The 17,074-nt window shown below is 35.3% G+C and overlaps 1 protein-coding gene across 3 annotated transcripts in view; it reads right to left on the bottom strand.

Moving 5' to 3' along the window:
* Positions 1–17,074, bottom strand: part of cep192 (centrosomal protein 192) — a 59,060-nt gene that overhangs the window by 39,800 nt on the left and 2,186 nt on the right. For 2 of the 3 annotated variants that reach the window (XM_008108711.3, XM_008108713.3), the window contains exons 3-16: positions 15,662–15,781; positions 13,895–14,046; positions 11,545–11,597; positions 10,356–10,485; positions 8,629–8,768; positions 7,687–7,833; positions 7,214–7,322; positions 5,022–5,152; positions 4,278–4,494; positions 3,288–3,419; positions 2,279–2,343; positions 1,995–2,192; positions 1,149–1,272; positions 38–132 (exon numbers count right to left, since the gene is read on the bottom strand). In XM_008108711.3, coding sequence (XP_008106918.2) covers positions 38–132; positions 1,149–1,272; positions 1,995–2,192; positions 2,279–2,343; positions 3,288–3,419; positions 4,278–4,494; positions 5,022–5,152; positions 7,214–7,322; positions 7,687–7,833; positions 8,629–8,768; positions 10,356–10,485; positions 11,545–11,597; positions 13,895–14,046; positions 15,662–15,781 — 1,813 coding nt within the window. The remainder of the gene's footprint in view (positions 1–37; positions 133–1,148; positions 1,273–1,994; positions 2,193–2,278; positions 2,344–3,287; positions 3,420–4,277; positions 4,495–5,021; positions 5,153–7,213; positions 7,323–7,686; positions 7,834–8,628; positions 8,769–10,355; positions 10,486–11,544; positions 11,598–13,894; positions 14,047–15,661; positions 15,782–17,074) is intronic. The other variant, XM_008108712.3, reaches the window with a different exon arrangement.

Here is a 17,074-nt window from a genome sequence, read left to right as displayed (position 1 = left end):
TTTGTCAAATTCTGTCCATTTCTTATTGTGTACTTACACTCATATTGTCTTTCACTGGTGAGCCCACTTCACCAAGATCAAATGTAGCAGATGCTATATATGATTCTTCTTTAAAACTCTTTCCTACATCCCCTAAAAACCAAAGAGAGAGAAAGAGAGAGATTTAATTTTATGCATATTTATTTCAAATTCAGATATAGTGACCATGCTCTGTCACCTGAAATTTGATACACTATGCTTCTAGAACATAATGCCCTTCCTCTCCTGTCATACACCAGCTTCACCAAGGACAGCCTAGCTTTTATGAAACACTAATTCTCCATAGCCCAAACTAGATAACTCTGTTTTCAACAGAGTTAACAAATTAAGATAAAACAGAATCATAAAGTAAAATATAAAGGTATCAAATTTAATTGTAGCCATTCTGAAGGTAACTCCATACAGACATACACTTACTATTCAAAAATTTATTCAGGTTGAGAAAAAAATACCCTATTTCTTCTATTTTAAGATGCACTCCCGCCCCATCTCTAAAAATGAGGTCAGTCTTAGAATCACAGGTGTTTTTCTTATATACAAATAAAGCTTTTTTTCTGTTCATGGTACTGAAATTAGTGTGCGTCTTACAATCAATGGTGTCTTAGAATACAGGTTGATTAAAGCTCATAGTTCACATTTCACAGAGATCATAAAAAATGGATTTTTCCATGTGACTTTGCAGCTACTTTATTTCACTGGACACTGCCAAGCACAAAGCTGGAGAATAGTGATGAAACAATTAATTTAAAAAGCTGATTATCAAGAATTCAGAAGTATGAATTTCTCAGTAACAGAAGAACCAACTGCATATCAATCAAGTTTGGATGGAGACCCTTCTCCAAACATTCCGGTAGTAAAGAAAAAAGGGCAGATGAGGAGGAAAGCTGAGGAGCACAGAACTTTCTATCTCAATGTATACGTTTTCATGGATAAGTGGTGTGTTATGTTGTGCACTGTTCTGAATTCCCATGAAAATAAATAGATTTCCACACAGATCATTGAAGAGGTTTCAGATATCAAATGTGACCCAACAGACAAACACATTGTCACTTTTGATTAGGATATGTGCTACTAACTTTGAAAAAAAACCTAACTTTGATAGACATTACCTTGAAGACTACCAGATATCTCCAAATTTTGTTCATCAATATTTACATTTGATATAGTAGACTGATTCAACAAAGGTACAGGCTGCCTCTTCTCTGGAGATGTAATATCATAACCAAAAGAGGGCTGTAGGAGGAAACAATATTACATTTTTATAAATTTCAAAAGCATTTGAAATCACTTATTGAGTAAAATAAATAAAAGAACTAGGAAAATATAGTGTTGGCACTTTATAATAGATCTTAGGCGTTACCTCTCCTTTGTGTATGTGCCTTTAAGTCAACGAGTGATTTATAGTAACCCCAGGAATTTCATAAGGTTTTCTTTGGCAAGGAACTCTTAAAAGATTATCATGCTGATTCTTTTCTCTAGAATATCATCCACAGCACCTGGGATTCATTGCCAGTCTCCTATCCAAAATTATACAGTGATGGCCCAGCTTAGCTTCTGATAACAAATGAGACTTGGTGCTTTTAGAGCAGGTCAGCACATTTGGCAGCCCTCTGGGCGTTTTGGACTTCAGCTCCCAGAAGCCCTGACCATTGGGCAAGCTGGCTAGGGTTTCTGGGAGTTGGGAGTCCCAAACATCTGGAGGACTAGATTGTGTAGGCCTCTTTCAGAATATTTAGGACCCTTAGGCCCAGCTAAATTAGTAGGTTGTCACAAACTAAACCTAGTTTTTTCTGTGTACGAAGCTTGTTTGCTCTCACCTAGCTATATTCATTTACTCTTCTTCTACAATTTGCCAAAACACCTCTAGTGGATCAAAGAGATGGCAATTTTCTCACAAGCAGAAATCCAAAAACCAGTAAAAAAAACCCTGAAAGAAATGGAAATCAGTTACATACCCGTTTCACATCACCCTCTCCTCCAAGGCAGCCAAGAGCTTCAGATCTCTGACCAAAAAACTCTCCCAGAGAGAGTCGAACATAACTGGCATCTTTGGTAAGATTAATTTGTGAAGCCCTTAAGGGATTGCAATTATGAAATGATCTCCATGATGAATCCCCAAATACAGAGGTATTTTGCGAATCCATTTTTTCTTCCTGAAATTGCAACAAGTACAAGTGTCAAAAATGAACATTTGCACAAAAATTGCATTCCAGAATTGTTTCTTCAGAATGTTAGCTACCTGCATAAACCTGTGCTCCTTCTCAAATTCTTCTTGATCTTGGGCAATCATAGCAATTGCTTCAGCTTTCCAAGAAAAAAAGGAGGGGAAAGGATAAGTTACTTTCTCACCATATGTCAAATTGTACTAGCACACTTGATCAGTGAGTTGGAGGCTGAAATATAGTACTGGGAACATACAGTGCACTTTAGGTTTTAATCTGTTTCTTGCAAGGGCATGTAATTGTAAGTAGTGTATTTCTTCATGTAGAAGGTGCCAATGATTAATTTCAGTACCACCATAAGAAAACTTCATAAGATACACCTGCAATTCTAAGACACACCCCCATTTTTAGAGATGTTTATATAGGAAAGAAAGTGTTTCTTAGAACTGAAGAAATACAGAAAGTTAATTTAAAACTTTCTATGAGTTTGCAATTGTATGGGAACATCCATCAGAAGAAATCAGTCCAGTTTTTTAAGAAGCAGCTTTTTGAGCAAACCAAGTTTCTGGCATCTAAGACCCCTGTTTGTATTATTACTAATCATGTGTAGAATTTGAAAGCCAGGAAAAATCTACACTCCAGATGGGCTAGTCCACTTTGTATCTCTGAAAGGTGTATTTTAAGATATATTAGCAGTTTGCCCTTGTCTTACACAGAAGTATTTAATAATGATGAAACATTATTTTTGTTTCACTGCCAGCCTACAGTCATCTGCATTACATTACCTACAAAACATGTGGAACATTCAAGTGATCTGTTTCCAACACATGTTATTTTTAGAAATAGAAACATTCCAAAAAGCATGTTCCTTGCAACACAACTTATATACCTTTGATTACAAAGAAAATCGTAGAACTTTTGAAGAAATCTACTTAGAAATTTGCAAGCAATACAAGTAATTATTTGTACCACTTACATTTTATAAATCCAAAGGGAGTTCCTTTCAAGTCAGTAAATTAATTTGAATGAAGTACCAAGGAACAAAATAACAATGAAATAAAGGATTAAGAATATTATCAAACTTACACCCAGCTACAAAGCCTCCACTAACATTTGGAATATTTTCTGTTTGTTCTTTATCAAATGAGGTGTAGTACGCAAGATCTGTCACCCATTTTCCCTCTTCATTCTGATATACCACATTATGTGGTGGGTCATCTGAAAAAATGCATTAAGAGTTTCCTTAAGATTCCATAATTAAAAAACTGTTCACAAAGACCTCAGTATAATACATAGTACTATCAACATGTATCCTTCCCCAAAAGTCTTATTATCGATATTTTCTTAGTTGTAGGGTGAGAAATGTGAAGAAAACACAAATCTCTCATTTACTGTAAACAAATACAATACCACATTTTGAGCAATGAGTCAGGTTGGAAGAAATAAATACAAACATTCAAACGTACAGTGGAGTCTCACTTATCCAACATTTGCTTATCCAACATTCTGGATTATCCAACACAGTTTGCTTCCTGCCCCAATCCACAGCTGTTTCTCTAGGCAGCAAAGATTGAACATTTTATGGATTTAATTTCCAACAATGTTGCTACAGTAAGTTCATTTTATGCAATTCTATCTTTATTTGTAGTCAATTTGTTAGTAGCCAATGTTTTTTTAAACACTGTTTTCAATATATTGCGATGTTTTGGTGCTAAATTCATGAATGCATTAATTACTACATAACGTTACCATCTACTACTTTTTCTGTCAATTTGTTGTAAAACATGATGTTTTGGTGCTTAATTTGTAAAATCATAACGTAATTTGAAGTTTAATAGGCTTTTCCTTAAACCTTCATTATCCAACATTTTTGCTTTTTCAATGTTCTGCCGGTCCATTTATGTTGGATAAGTGAGACTCTACTGTATCTTTATTCTACTGTCTACAAGTTTAAAAAATAGTTTTAATCAATTAACCAACATTATAGACTCTAAGACAAAGCAGCCATCCACCAACCGAGCAATTTCCTAACTGAATTTAAAAGACCCAAAACACAAGAGCTAGCATTAAACTAACCTTCTGAAGTGCACTCATCATGTTCAGTTCCTGTATATGCACTTGGTGACAAGTACACCTCAGCAAGAGGAACATAACTTTCACTCGCTTCTTGACAGAGAGGAGAAAAAGGGGTCTGCGGTTCTCTGTTCCAGATCTTAGAAGTAATCGTATTTTCAACACATTGAAAGTATACTGAATCTAGTTTTAGTTCAGAATTGGTTATTTCTGTGACATCCTTATACAAAAAACAAAACCGGAACTTTAAAATACACATCAAAATGCTTGCTTCTATACATTATATTTTCTTAATCTATTTCTCAGCATCAACAACGTTCTTGATATACACAATTAGTAGCTGGACCAAAAAAAATTAAATACCTCATCATTCTAGTTTTGATTTTTTCTAGGTTTAACAAGCCACCTTGAGTCTCAAGTTTAGAAAAAAGTAAGCTTTAAATAAATAATACTATTAATACTATGCACATTCTTTTCTATCTCCCCATCAATCTGTAAACACTCTGCTTCAAGCTTACTTGATAAGAAATAGGAATGCCTTAATAAGTGTTCAGTTTAGGGAAATGACAATAGGACAAAATTTATGTGAACAGATCCAAGGCCTAAAATGAAACTACTATAATGGGAAAATGAACATTTTAAAGAAGTTTCAGAGGACATAATATATATTGATCCAAAAAATTTCTTTCAAAGCTGAAATTAGGAATTGTCAACAAATGCTCAAACATCAGAACAAAGAGTCATTACCTTATTACAAGTGTTTTCAGCTGTGATACACGGAGGCTGACTCTCAATATATTTTCTGCTTGCATTTTTGGTATTTATCATGTGATTAGTCTTAAAGGGTATTTCATCCTCTCCATATTGGTCTAAACAGTCTGAAATAAAGTAAAGTAATTTCTTTTACATTACTTCCAAATTTCCAAAAGATAAATATCACTTTATTTAAAATTCAAAATTCATGCATCGTATGGCATTTCCTGTCAAACAACTGCTTTGCCAATTGCCAATTCAAAATTTAATATGATTGATGATTATGTCCACATGTGTTATTAGAACTTCAGCAAGCATCACTATAAACATTCCAATGATACTTCACAAGTATTCCATTGAAGTATTCCAATGATACCTCAAGAATAGGAAAGACACCAAGCAGGCAACAGGCTTTCAATTGCCAAGGAACGTCTACTGAAGCCGGATACAAAAGTCACTTGAGAGGAGGATATAAGAATCAAAACAATAAAAGTATCTTGGACTCCATACTGAGCTCAAAAATTTATCTTCACTACCAGGAGTCAGTTGATAATCTGCCGTCAAAAATCTCTTCCTCATATACCTGCAGGTTCCCCCACCTATGTTCACTCCTGTTAACTGTTCTAGAACACAAATTCCTCTTACTCAAACACAATCTCTCTCTATTAATACATTTGAGATGTTATTGGAGGAAATTTCAAATTTACTTTAGAACAGTTATATTTCTAGAGAATGTCTTCATTAAAAACATATGTTTGCCCTCAATATTATCAAAAACTATTTCATTGAGGAACCCTTTTTGCTGCATTTTATAGGCTGCATAGCCATTATTCAAAATGCTAAAGACAAAAGAACCATTTTAGATTTTGGAACTTTTGGGGATTTTTTAATGTCTGTGTAAATGTAATGTGATATCTTGGAGATATACATCTTACACACATAATCCCAAGGTAGTTTTTATGCACAATACTTTCACAATACAATACAAACGAAATTTGTATGCAATAAATCCCAGAAAGCAAATTTGTACTAAGCCACCTATGAGGTGATTTTGGAACAGTTCTAATTTCTGAATAAGAGATACTCATCCTATATTGACTTAAATCAAGGCTGAATTAACAGTCTGTACTGAGTAATGGGCCGAAACGAACAAAATGAAGTTCAACAGGGACAAATGCAAGATACTCCACTTAGGCAGAAAAAATGGAATGCAAAGATACAGAATGGGGGACGCCTGGCTTGACAACAGTACATGTGAAAAAGATCTTGGAGTCCTCGTGGACAACAAGTTAAACATGAGCCAACAATGTGATGCGGCAGCTAAAAAAGCCAATGGGATTTTGGCCTGCATAAATAAGAGTATAGTGTCTAGATCCAGGGAAGTCATGCTTCCACTCTATTCTGCCTTGGTCAGACCACACCTGGAATACTGTGTCCAATTCTGGGCACCGCAATTGAAGGGAGATATTGACAAGCTGGAATGTGTCCAGAAGAGGGCAACTAAAATGATCAAAGATCTGGAGAACAAGCACTATGAGGAGCGGCTTAAAGAACTAGGCATGTTTAGCCTGCAGAAGAGAAGGTTGTGAGGAGACATGATAGCTATGTATAACTATGTGAGGGGAAGTCATAGGGAGAAGGGAGAAGCTTGTTTTCTGCTGCCCTGGAGACTAGGACGTGGAACAATGGCTTCAAACTACAGGAAAGGAGATTCCACCTGAACATTAGGAAGAACTTCCTAACTGTGAGAGCTGTTCGGCAGTGGAACTCTCTGCCCCGGAGTGTAGGGGAGGCTCCTTCTTTGGAGGCTTTTAAGCAGAGGCTGGATGGCCACCTGTCAGGGGTGCTTTGAATGTGATTTCCTGCTTCTTGGCAGGGGGTTGGACTGGATGGCCTGTGAGGTCTCTTCCAACTCTACTATTCTATGATTCTAAGTGATATGTCCTGGTATTATATTATTTCTACTGTGCTTAATGCTTCAGTTTTAAGTTTGGTTTTTAACTTACTAATTTGGTAGACAACATGTTAAACTTACTTTAGTTCTGTCTACTATATCTATTTTAAAACAAGCATTTAAGAACTGGAATGGCAACATAAGGCCATTTTCTGCAATTTATGAATAATAAACTCTTTGATACCAAGTCAACAATTATTCAATAGCATGAAATGTAACCAAATAAACCTACCTTTTACATTTGGACAAATGTGTGATTTGTCTGTCCTAATGGACGTGTCAGATACATTGCCTGTTATTCCAACAGGACACTTATTAGAACAGTCACTGGATCTATCTTCCTGACATGAAAAGAAATCAGCAAACACAGGCATTATATTCACAGGCATTATATATCCCCACCCCCAGCCCTGTCTCGGGCTCTTGGAAGGAGACCCTGCCCCCTTCCCTAGCTCTGCCCTCTGTGTCCCAACAAGCGCCTCAGGAGAGGTATAGAGGCTCAGCCCTGTCTCGGGCTCTTGGGAAGAGGCCCCACCCCTCCCCTGGCCCCGCCCCTGTGTCCTAATAGGTGCCATCACCGCCCCCCTGGATTGCTCCAGCGCCCACCAGGGGGCGGTAGCGCCTACTTTGGGAATCACTGATTTATTCCCATAAAACACTATTTCACACTCAAATTTACAAGTTTAGAAAGATTTTTTTATATACCTCTTCCTCTGCTGCAATTGTTAGCACAAATTGCTCATCTTTCACACTGTGCCTGGTTTCCTTAATATCATATGACTGTTCACCACCAGTATCATATGAATCAGTTCTTGCTGACGCTTGGCAAACAGTAGGTGTCTGGAAATGTTCCTACAGAATCGCAAGAGATCATTTTAAACCAAAATTTCAATGTATATCATCTCTACAATTAGCTATTAAATGCTATTAGTTATTATCTATATTCTTATTTTATACCTGCTTGACCTAACTGGCAGGAAATAAATCAGACTGACAAATGGCAGGAAATAAATCAGACAAATCAATGCAGCATTATGATATATAATTCATTAATATTCCAAGCTAAAATTAGCAATTTGGGCAGATATAAAGATAGAAATTTTAGTTATAGATTTCACTCATACTGGTCTATAAAGAAGGAAATATTTCATGTATAATTGTAAAAAGAACAGGGGCTTTTCTTCTTATGTATATCCTGCTTTTCTCTCGTGAGTAAAACCCAAAGCAACTTAGGCATTGCAAGCAAATCTGAAAATGAGTTTTTTTAAAAAGGCATTGTCACTATTATAAGAATTTAAGTCATAACAAATATTGTATAATATATTTCCAGTGCATGACAGGAACAACTAAACTTTACCTATTACCTAATGAGAAATAAAGCAAATGCCATCACTTGATCTCTAGTTTGAAGTTACATATGGTCTGGCAATATTGTCAATACAGTAGTTTATTAACATATCCAGCATATTCACTTAATCTGTAAAATGATAACCAAAATAAATGACATTATCCAAATACTGCAACTTGTGAAATAGAACTATGCTCTTTCTTTATACCAACCCTTTTAGGAATCACTTGTTTTGGAATTACTGTGTGTTGCACAATAGTTTCACAAGACAGTAACTTCAATTTTTCATTTTCAGTTACCTGATCTGGAAGCAATTCTATGGCTTTCGTATAATCACCAAGTTCATGTTCTTCTGTATCTTCTATTTCTGGCAGTGCAAGCTGTTCAAAATAGGCCTCCAACTGATCATCACAGAATTCCTCATCTCCAAGATCATCATCTAACATGAAAAGGAAAGGGTTGTTATGAATATATAGGCAGGTTAACTTCTGCAGGTGTAACATACACCCAGAAAAGTGGAAACATTGTGAATATATACAGGGAGCTAGCGAGAAATGTGGGACTAGTCTTATCATGAAGAATCATTGTGGGATGATAGGAGCAATCCACCAATCCAGGCAGGAGGCTGAATAGCCCATCCCTGGTAGATTGCTCCTCATGTCATCCTAAGAATAGGATGTCACTTCTGCAATCTCTGTGGAGTTTCTTTGCCTCCTGCCTTCTCTGTCAGCCACTCATTCTCCTTGCCTTTCTCCACTCTGCTTCTTTCTCTCACAGCCAAAGCGTTTCCATAGAAGGATGGAAACCAAGAAGGCAGACAGAGTGAATAGCAGGACTTGGTCACCATCCTTTAACTTCCTCTACCTGCCTTCTGATACTGCTCCACCAGAGTATGTTTTTCACGGGGAAGCGCCTAGGTCTGGCCAACGCCCCATCCAGATCCAAAGTCACAATTCTTTGCCCACCTGGTTGCTCGCTATCTTTCTCACTCCCCAGAAAAATAAAGGCAGCATACAGGCAGAGAAAGGAGGGCAAGAACTAGAAACCTTTTTCTTCTCCATTTGGCCAATTGCTCATTGTCTCTCTCCACCTAGGAGCCTAATTTCCTCGTGCCTTTTCTTGTGTCTCTATCCACAACCCAATGTCTCTGCTGTTGCCATATTCCATTTTTATAGTAATTATCAAGCCTCGTTATACGTTTGCAGCCTTTGTTAGTCTTGTGATGTTTGCAGTCTATTAAAAATAGTACAGGGCAACAGAAAATAATCAAATGTTTAAAAGTGAACCCACAAATGTGGAGAGCCAACTTTATTTACTTCTTGAATTCTTCCAGACACACCAGGCTCTGCTTTTTTATGACTACAGGACATCACATTCCTAGGAGACAAATGGCTATGCTGATGGAAGCACTGCTACTGCTAGGGATCTCCTATGTAAGACAGACTTTTACTGAAGAGCCCAATTTAATGTGCTGGACATCTTAACGTAGTCAGGAAACCTACTTGGCAACAGCACTATTTTGAAGTGACACTGCCAGAGAATCTCTCACAGGAAATGGCAGTTGCATTTTAACTAATTCTCCTTAGAACTGTGTAGAACGACACACTTGTAAACCAATTCTGAATGCCTTTTACTATGGAAACCCTATATAATAACATCCAAAATGAACATATTGCAAATATACATAGACTAAGGGAGCAGACAAAAGAATTTTAGAAGAAAATCAGACTATGCTGTATAGATTATAGACAGTCACTGATTGTGCAGATCATGAAAAACTCTGGATCTGTTCAATAAAAAGGAACTAAAACAACATCCGATTGTCCTAATGCATGACCTATACTCTGGACACTATATGGAAAAGAGACCACATTACAGATGAAATAACTCAATTAAGGAAGTCGCGGCCTTGATTCTGTAAGGCTGTTGCTCACTAGGGCTCTTGGGAGGGTCTCTAATTCATAGTGTTTCCATGAGTTGGAGTGGATAACACTAAAAGCAGGTAACTCAAATTTTTAAACAATACCTGTAGAATGTTCTTCTAAGCTTGCAAAACTCAATAGTTTTTCATTTTCTATGAATCTGGAAAAGCCATTGATAGCATTGTCACCTGTGTTACTTGTTATCCATTTCTGACCAAGTTCTGATGAAGATGCCTACAAATCAAAGTTGGGATGTGTCATCTAATAACTTACTTGTCAAACTTAGACCTTAAATATTTTCTTATTCCATCAGTTCCAAAGCCTCTAGTACCTCATATATATCCACAGGAACACATTATGTTACAATTACTCCATTTAAAAAAGAGAGTGTAGAATTTACAAACCAATTAGCTGAACCAGGTAAATAACCAAACTGAGTATCATGTTTTGCCATATCATAAGACATGACTTACTAGAAAAGATAGTAATTCCTGATAAGGCAATAATTTCGGATAAGAAAAAGAAGGCAAATCAAATGGCCATGTGAATTGAAGCATCTTCCTGGATGCAACAGCTTGCGGAAGACAGTATGTTAGACCATTCGCTGAAGCTATATGGATGAACTGCATTAATATTTAATGCTCAGCTATCTGAATACTGCAATATTCAGTATATTCAAACTACCAGACCCAATTCTTATTTTATGCCAACAATACAGTCATTCAATTCCCCCAGTGTTTTGCACATTAACTACTACCCCTCTTCTGGACACTTCTAATAGATCAACAATATGCTTAGCATTTTTCATTCATTTCTCCAACATAATTGCAATTGCAAAGAACGGAGGCTTCATTGACAAAAGTTCTGAATAAGATCAATGGATTACATAAGGGAACTATTTGCAAAGAAAAAATTAATTGGTAACTAAATCAAAGTAAGATGAGATATAAAATGGGAATGTGCTCTAAAATTAATTTTTATTACAATAATGTATTGACATAAATATGATTTACTACATTTTATAGGTGTGGTAAAAATTACTATGAGCCTTTATAGAATGCTATTCAGGATGCCAAGTGGGTCATTTGGTTTAAATAAATTTCAAGGATTTAATTTTTTTTCCTTTTTTTCAACAGGTGTTTGCATGATATTAGCTTTCCTGTAATATGACTAAAATCAGAGCATAACAAGTTTACTGAAATACAAACAGCAAGTTACCAATAATGAGTTATAATGAATTGCTAAAAAACTGTTTTTGTTTACAGCTAAAGCTACTTTATTACAGAAAGTTACCTTATTGTTTTCACTCCCCTTTTCCAGTGAAGCAAATAATGTAGTTCTCAAATCTGAAAATTAAAGAGCAACTGTTTTCTTCTATGTCATTTAGTCCACATATACTGACAATAAGATCCCACACAATAGCTGAGGTCAAAAGTTTGACAGGAATTTCACAGTAGTACATATGCTAGTGGGTCATATATAATTGTCCTTGTTAGGTAAATTACTTTGTCTAATATGGAATAAGAAATGCAATGCAATTTCTCCCATTTACTATCTAATGAATTTCAAAAAAGAACAAGAACCTTGAATAAATATGTAAAGTACCTTTTCATCATTCACTAAATTTAGACTAAAATGCTAAATTTTTCCAGCAATTAAGGGCACATTCATTGTTTTGTCAAGCTAGCTTCCTTTCTTGTTGCTAAAGAAGCTGGTGAACAGAGATCCTTCCCTTAATCCTTTTATGAGAGCTGCTTGCAGATAATTCTTTCCACACAGGGAAAGCATGAAGCCTTCTCTTCCTTGTTGTGATATTGGTCATGTAATGTATTGTCTCTGTATGGCACTAACTGGCGGGGCAACTCAAGTTTTATGGATTCTGATGCTATTACATCACCCTAAGAGTATTTTTCATCATAGTAGTGGAGAAAGACCAATCTAAGGAAAATTGCCAAATAAATTAGCTGTGATCAGGGTGGTGGTTTTTCCTCTTTCTGACCTTTTTCATGGTGATCCTTCTCCCAAGCATTTAGCATTGAGTAAATGCACCTATCCTCATTTGTCTACTTATGTGTGGGCGAGGCAAAAGAAGGACGGCACTAACAGCCCACATGAAATGCCAACTGATGGAGCACCGATATATGTTTCAACTGCAGCCCAGATGATATCAGAGGGTTTGATTGTACTCCCAGCAGTTTTTTCCTAATACTTAGAGCATAGGCCATTCGCATTCAAAATAATCATGATATAAAACAATATAAAAGTATTACATATAATCCTTACCATATAGATCTTGCATGTTTATAAATTCAATAGAATTAAAATACAGTATAACACATTGAACATAAACAATACTATTAAAATTAGATTAGATAAAAGCACCAAATGTCGTATCAGCGATAAATTTTCATTCCTGCCAAGGTGAAAAGAAAAACATTGGAAAAAAAAGGGACATTGGAAAAAATTGCAAGACTGGAACTTTTTTGTAAGAGGAAGAAAGGGACTTGTCAATTTTGAGTTTTAAAGAGCAACACAGTTACAATTTTTTTTTAAAAGTGTATTCCTGGTTTGAAAGTGTTATTTCCTGTTTAATTATGCAGTACTTACTTTGAAAGTACAGTAGAGTCTTGCTTATCCAACGTATATGGGCCAGCAGAACGTTGGATAAGCGAATATGTTGGATAATAAGGAGAGATTTTTAAAAAGCCTATTAAACATCAAATTAGGTTATGATTTTATAAATTAAGTACCAAAACATTGTTATACAACAAATTTGACAGAAAAAGTAGTTCAATACACAGTAATGCTATGTAGTAATTACTGTATTTATGAATTTAGCACCAAAATATCACGATGTATTGAAAACATTGACTACAAAAATGCGTTGGATAATCCAGAACATTGGATAAGTGAGTGTTCGATAAGTGAGACTCTACTGTAGTTGTTATACTTCAGAAATATCATCTTTGTGGCTGCCACAAACTATGTTGAATTGTTTGAGACTCTATGAGATATTCATTGAAAAATTATAGTAAAATGTGCTGCAGGATGTCCTGCAAAAACAAAGTTTTTGCAGTTTAATAAACCTTTTCCATGTATTTATGATAGAACCAATTACGAAATGACATTTACAACCAAGGAACAAAAATCATTTTACAAAGTGTAATTTGGGTGGGGCGGATGTTCCAGATATTGGGAGGTCTAGAAGGTAAAGCTTTTGTTTTTTCCTTTGGCCAGGTCAGGCTAGACTGGAGGTGTTCTTTTTCTTTTTTCTTCTTGACATTTTTTGTGTCTTTTTTTTTTCTTAATTCACTTTTTCGACTTTTAATGTAACATTTTAAACTTTTAAAATAAAGTTAATAATAAAAAACAGTTATTCAAAATAGAGAGAAGCCTTGCAAGATATTGAATCAGTATCACACGGACACAGAAAATCTTTTCTGAAACATTATTGAAATGTAGATAATACTGATTAGACCCCAAGAATTTGGTTCTTGGTTCAGAATATAATGAGTAGGGAGGAAAATAATGTGGCAAATAAATAAATAAAAACAAGAAAACAAGCAAAAATCACATTAAGCAGAATTCCAGGAGGTCCTGACCAAGCATAAATAAAACAGGAAATATGGTTGAAACTGTATACCTTCCAAACATTTAAGTGAAAGCTTCTCAGGAGCAATATCCTTATGAGTATCAATGCAGTCTTCAGCACAATTTTGGTTTTGCCTTCTTTGTAAATCGGATTCAGTCTGGTCTGCCTCCAAGCAAGTTTCTGTTGTTTGATTACAGTTTTCTCTGAGAATAAATTAGGATTAAGTCTTTAATCATTGATCTGTAATAGTTACTCACATTGCAGTTTTATGTACCATCAGTTCCAACAATACAAACCACACTTCAGAGCACTCTGAAGTCTCTAGTAATATATATAGAATATAGCTTCACAGAAAATATAATTAGGATTTTTTCACAATTTTTCAGAAGGAAAATTAAAAGTTTATATCATTTATGTTCTAAATCAGGAGGTGTAGGTCAAAATTAATTTTTCTAATTATTTGTTTCCAATAGGAAGAAAAAATGGAATCTAATTGTAGCATAAATAGAAAATTAAGTTAAATGAAGGTGAAGATTTGAAAACACATGTAAGTATTTCTCTACATATAAGGGATGCAGTTGATCTATCTTCAAAAAATAAACACAGACAGTGTGACTAGTAATACTCATTAATGCATTCTCAATTAGAAACGTATTTTTTCTTGAATGCAACATCTATTTGGGAAGATCACCATAGAGCACAGAGGCACCATGTATTTAACCTAAGAAGTCACACATTTACATTTGTTTCCTAAAGGAACAGATGGCTTCACATTAACAAGGTTTCTAGCCACATAAAACACAACCTAACCCCCCCACCCCCCCGCAAGTGACATACAGTGCAATTAACCTGAGTAACACATGGAATCTATTTGTTTTTATTCATTTTATTTGTTTCCAACATTTTCCGCAATATTAGGCAGGACTTTTTGAGATACATATTATTTCAATAGCTTTATCAAACTACTTCATGTAAGAACATTTCAACAGAGTGCTGTACTGCTTTAAATTAGGCCATTATAAAACTTTTATTCATAGTAACACATGTTTTCAATTGCTTTTGATGTTGAGTTATATTTTAATGATAATATGTCATTTTAGCTATATTGTACATTTTAAAATTTGGGAGCTACTCCATGTTCCATTTCTGGAGAAAAGATCAGATATAAATAGCATACTATCTAAATACCCTAAAAGCATCAGATCTCACCTGATCTTGGAAAATAAAAAGACTCAGTCCAAATTAACACTTGGATGGAAACCACCAATGAATGCTGTGTGCTAGAGGCTATATTTCAGAACGATGAACTGGAAAAAACCATCTCTGAGTTATCTTTGCCTAAGAAAACCCTTTGAAACCTCTAAATTAAAGGGTGGCTTGAAGGGATGTACACACATTAATAAAGTAAAGCCTCCTCCCTCTTCTTGAACTCCTGATGTCTTAAAACAACACTCAAGTTAGATTGTAAGATCAATTGATTGCTGAGAACAATTAGTATTTCTTCAAAAAGGAGATGAAAGGCCCTCCCTCCATCCCAGTGGCCACAGATCTGGACATAATTCATTTCCTTAATGCCATGCCTTTTCCTTCTCTGTCACATCTTATCTAGATTGTAAGCCTGAGAGCAAATTAACCATTTGTAAGCTGCTCTGAGAGCCTTTATGGCTGAAGAGCAGGGTATAAATAAATATAAATTAGTACTGATTGTAATGTTTTAATCCATCAATAAAAGGTACCTCTTCATACTATCACTTAATTCTAATAAATAAAAATAAGGACAATGTGCAATATAATAAATAGAAATAATTCATTTCTTACACAGTATCTTGAAGGTTAAGAATAAGCTTTCTTCTTGGGTCAGAATCAGATTCACCACTGCATGAAGATGCTAATGGAGCAGAAAATCTCCTTTCCATAAAAGAGGCCTGGTCACAAAATCTGTGGAAAGAGAAACAGAAAACCTGATAATCTTACATGTTCTCAACTCTGTACTTGAAAGATTTAAAGGCAAACGTAACACTGAAATCTATAATGAAAACTGTTCTGTTATTTCTAATAAATGTTCTGTTATTTCTAATAAAATACAGTTAAGTTCCATTCACACACACCCCTCCCAATATTGTACTGTATATTAAATAAAGGCAGTTATGAACAGGATAGGTTCTGTAGGTTTATTCTTAAGTTAAATTTGTATGTAAGTCAGAACAGGTACAATCTTTAAGTATAACTCCAACCAATCAGGTATATCTTTTAAATATAACTCCAGACTTTTTAAAGTTTTAGATAGCATAGGGAAAGAGTTAAAAGCCCTGTGACACTTATTTTGTTGTTTGTCCCCATTCAGAAGAGGTTACCTTATTTTCTGTCCCTGTGACAATTGGATTTTGAATTTTTTGGTTGTCTTGGACACAAGGATTGGTGATAATGCTTCAGTGGATACCTTTTTCCATGATAACTCTTTCAAAAGAGAATTTTCCTTCCTAGAGGTAGATTTTTCTTACTTCCTGTTGTCTCACCCATTATTAACTATGAGTTGTATGTAAGTACGTGTTTGTAACTCAGAGACTGTATATTTGACTTGATGATCCCAAAAATGGCACTAATTCCCCCCTATCACCTCTAGTTTTTGAGATAAAGAACATATGAAATCTACCACTTGCCATCTGCTCACCCATAGAAAATCAAGATAACCATATCTAAGAATCTAGAGCTGATGTCGTCTATCCAATAGAATGTTCTGAATCAGTGCCCCAGATAACCCCAGGAACAGACCTAAAAACCCAGACACCAAGAAAATTGTTTTGCTGGGCTTTGTAATTAGAAGCAACCATGGACACAGCACAGAAGACAAATGTTAGAGAAGTAAAGCAAGAATCTTTATAAACACAAAAATCTCATGTAACATGACCTTTCTTTGTGTAGATCCTTATGCCATAATAGTATCACAAATGCATAAAGCGATAATGTATGAGCTATCAGCAGGCCTGAGAGAACCCAAGTGAGCAGAAATTATGCAAACATACAACTTAAAACTTTTAGTAGGAGGAACCCTTCCAAACAGCTGATGAAAAGCTCTGTGAGTATAAAATACTGTTGACTTTTGAAAGAAAAGAAAACTGAGATGGAGAAAATAACATTTCGGAAGTCAATATAGGTGGCTACTTTTATCTTAAAACAGGGGCATTCCTAAACAGGATGTGTATATGATAGTTAACTGGGAAGCTGACACGC

Source organism: Anolis carolinensis, chromosome 4, assembly GCF_035594765.1.
Source record: "Anolis carolinensis isolate JA03-04 chromosome 4, rAnoCar3.1.pri, whole genome shotgun sequence".
Classification (NCBI taxonomy): domain Eukaryota; kingdom Metazoa; phylum Chordata; class Lepidosauria; order Squamata; family Dactyloidae; genus Anolis; species Anolis carolinensis.
The sequence above is the reverse complement of the archived record's forward strand: the minus strand, read 5'-3'. Positions and strand labels throughout refer to the sequence as shown.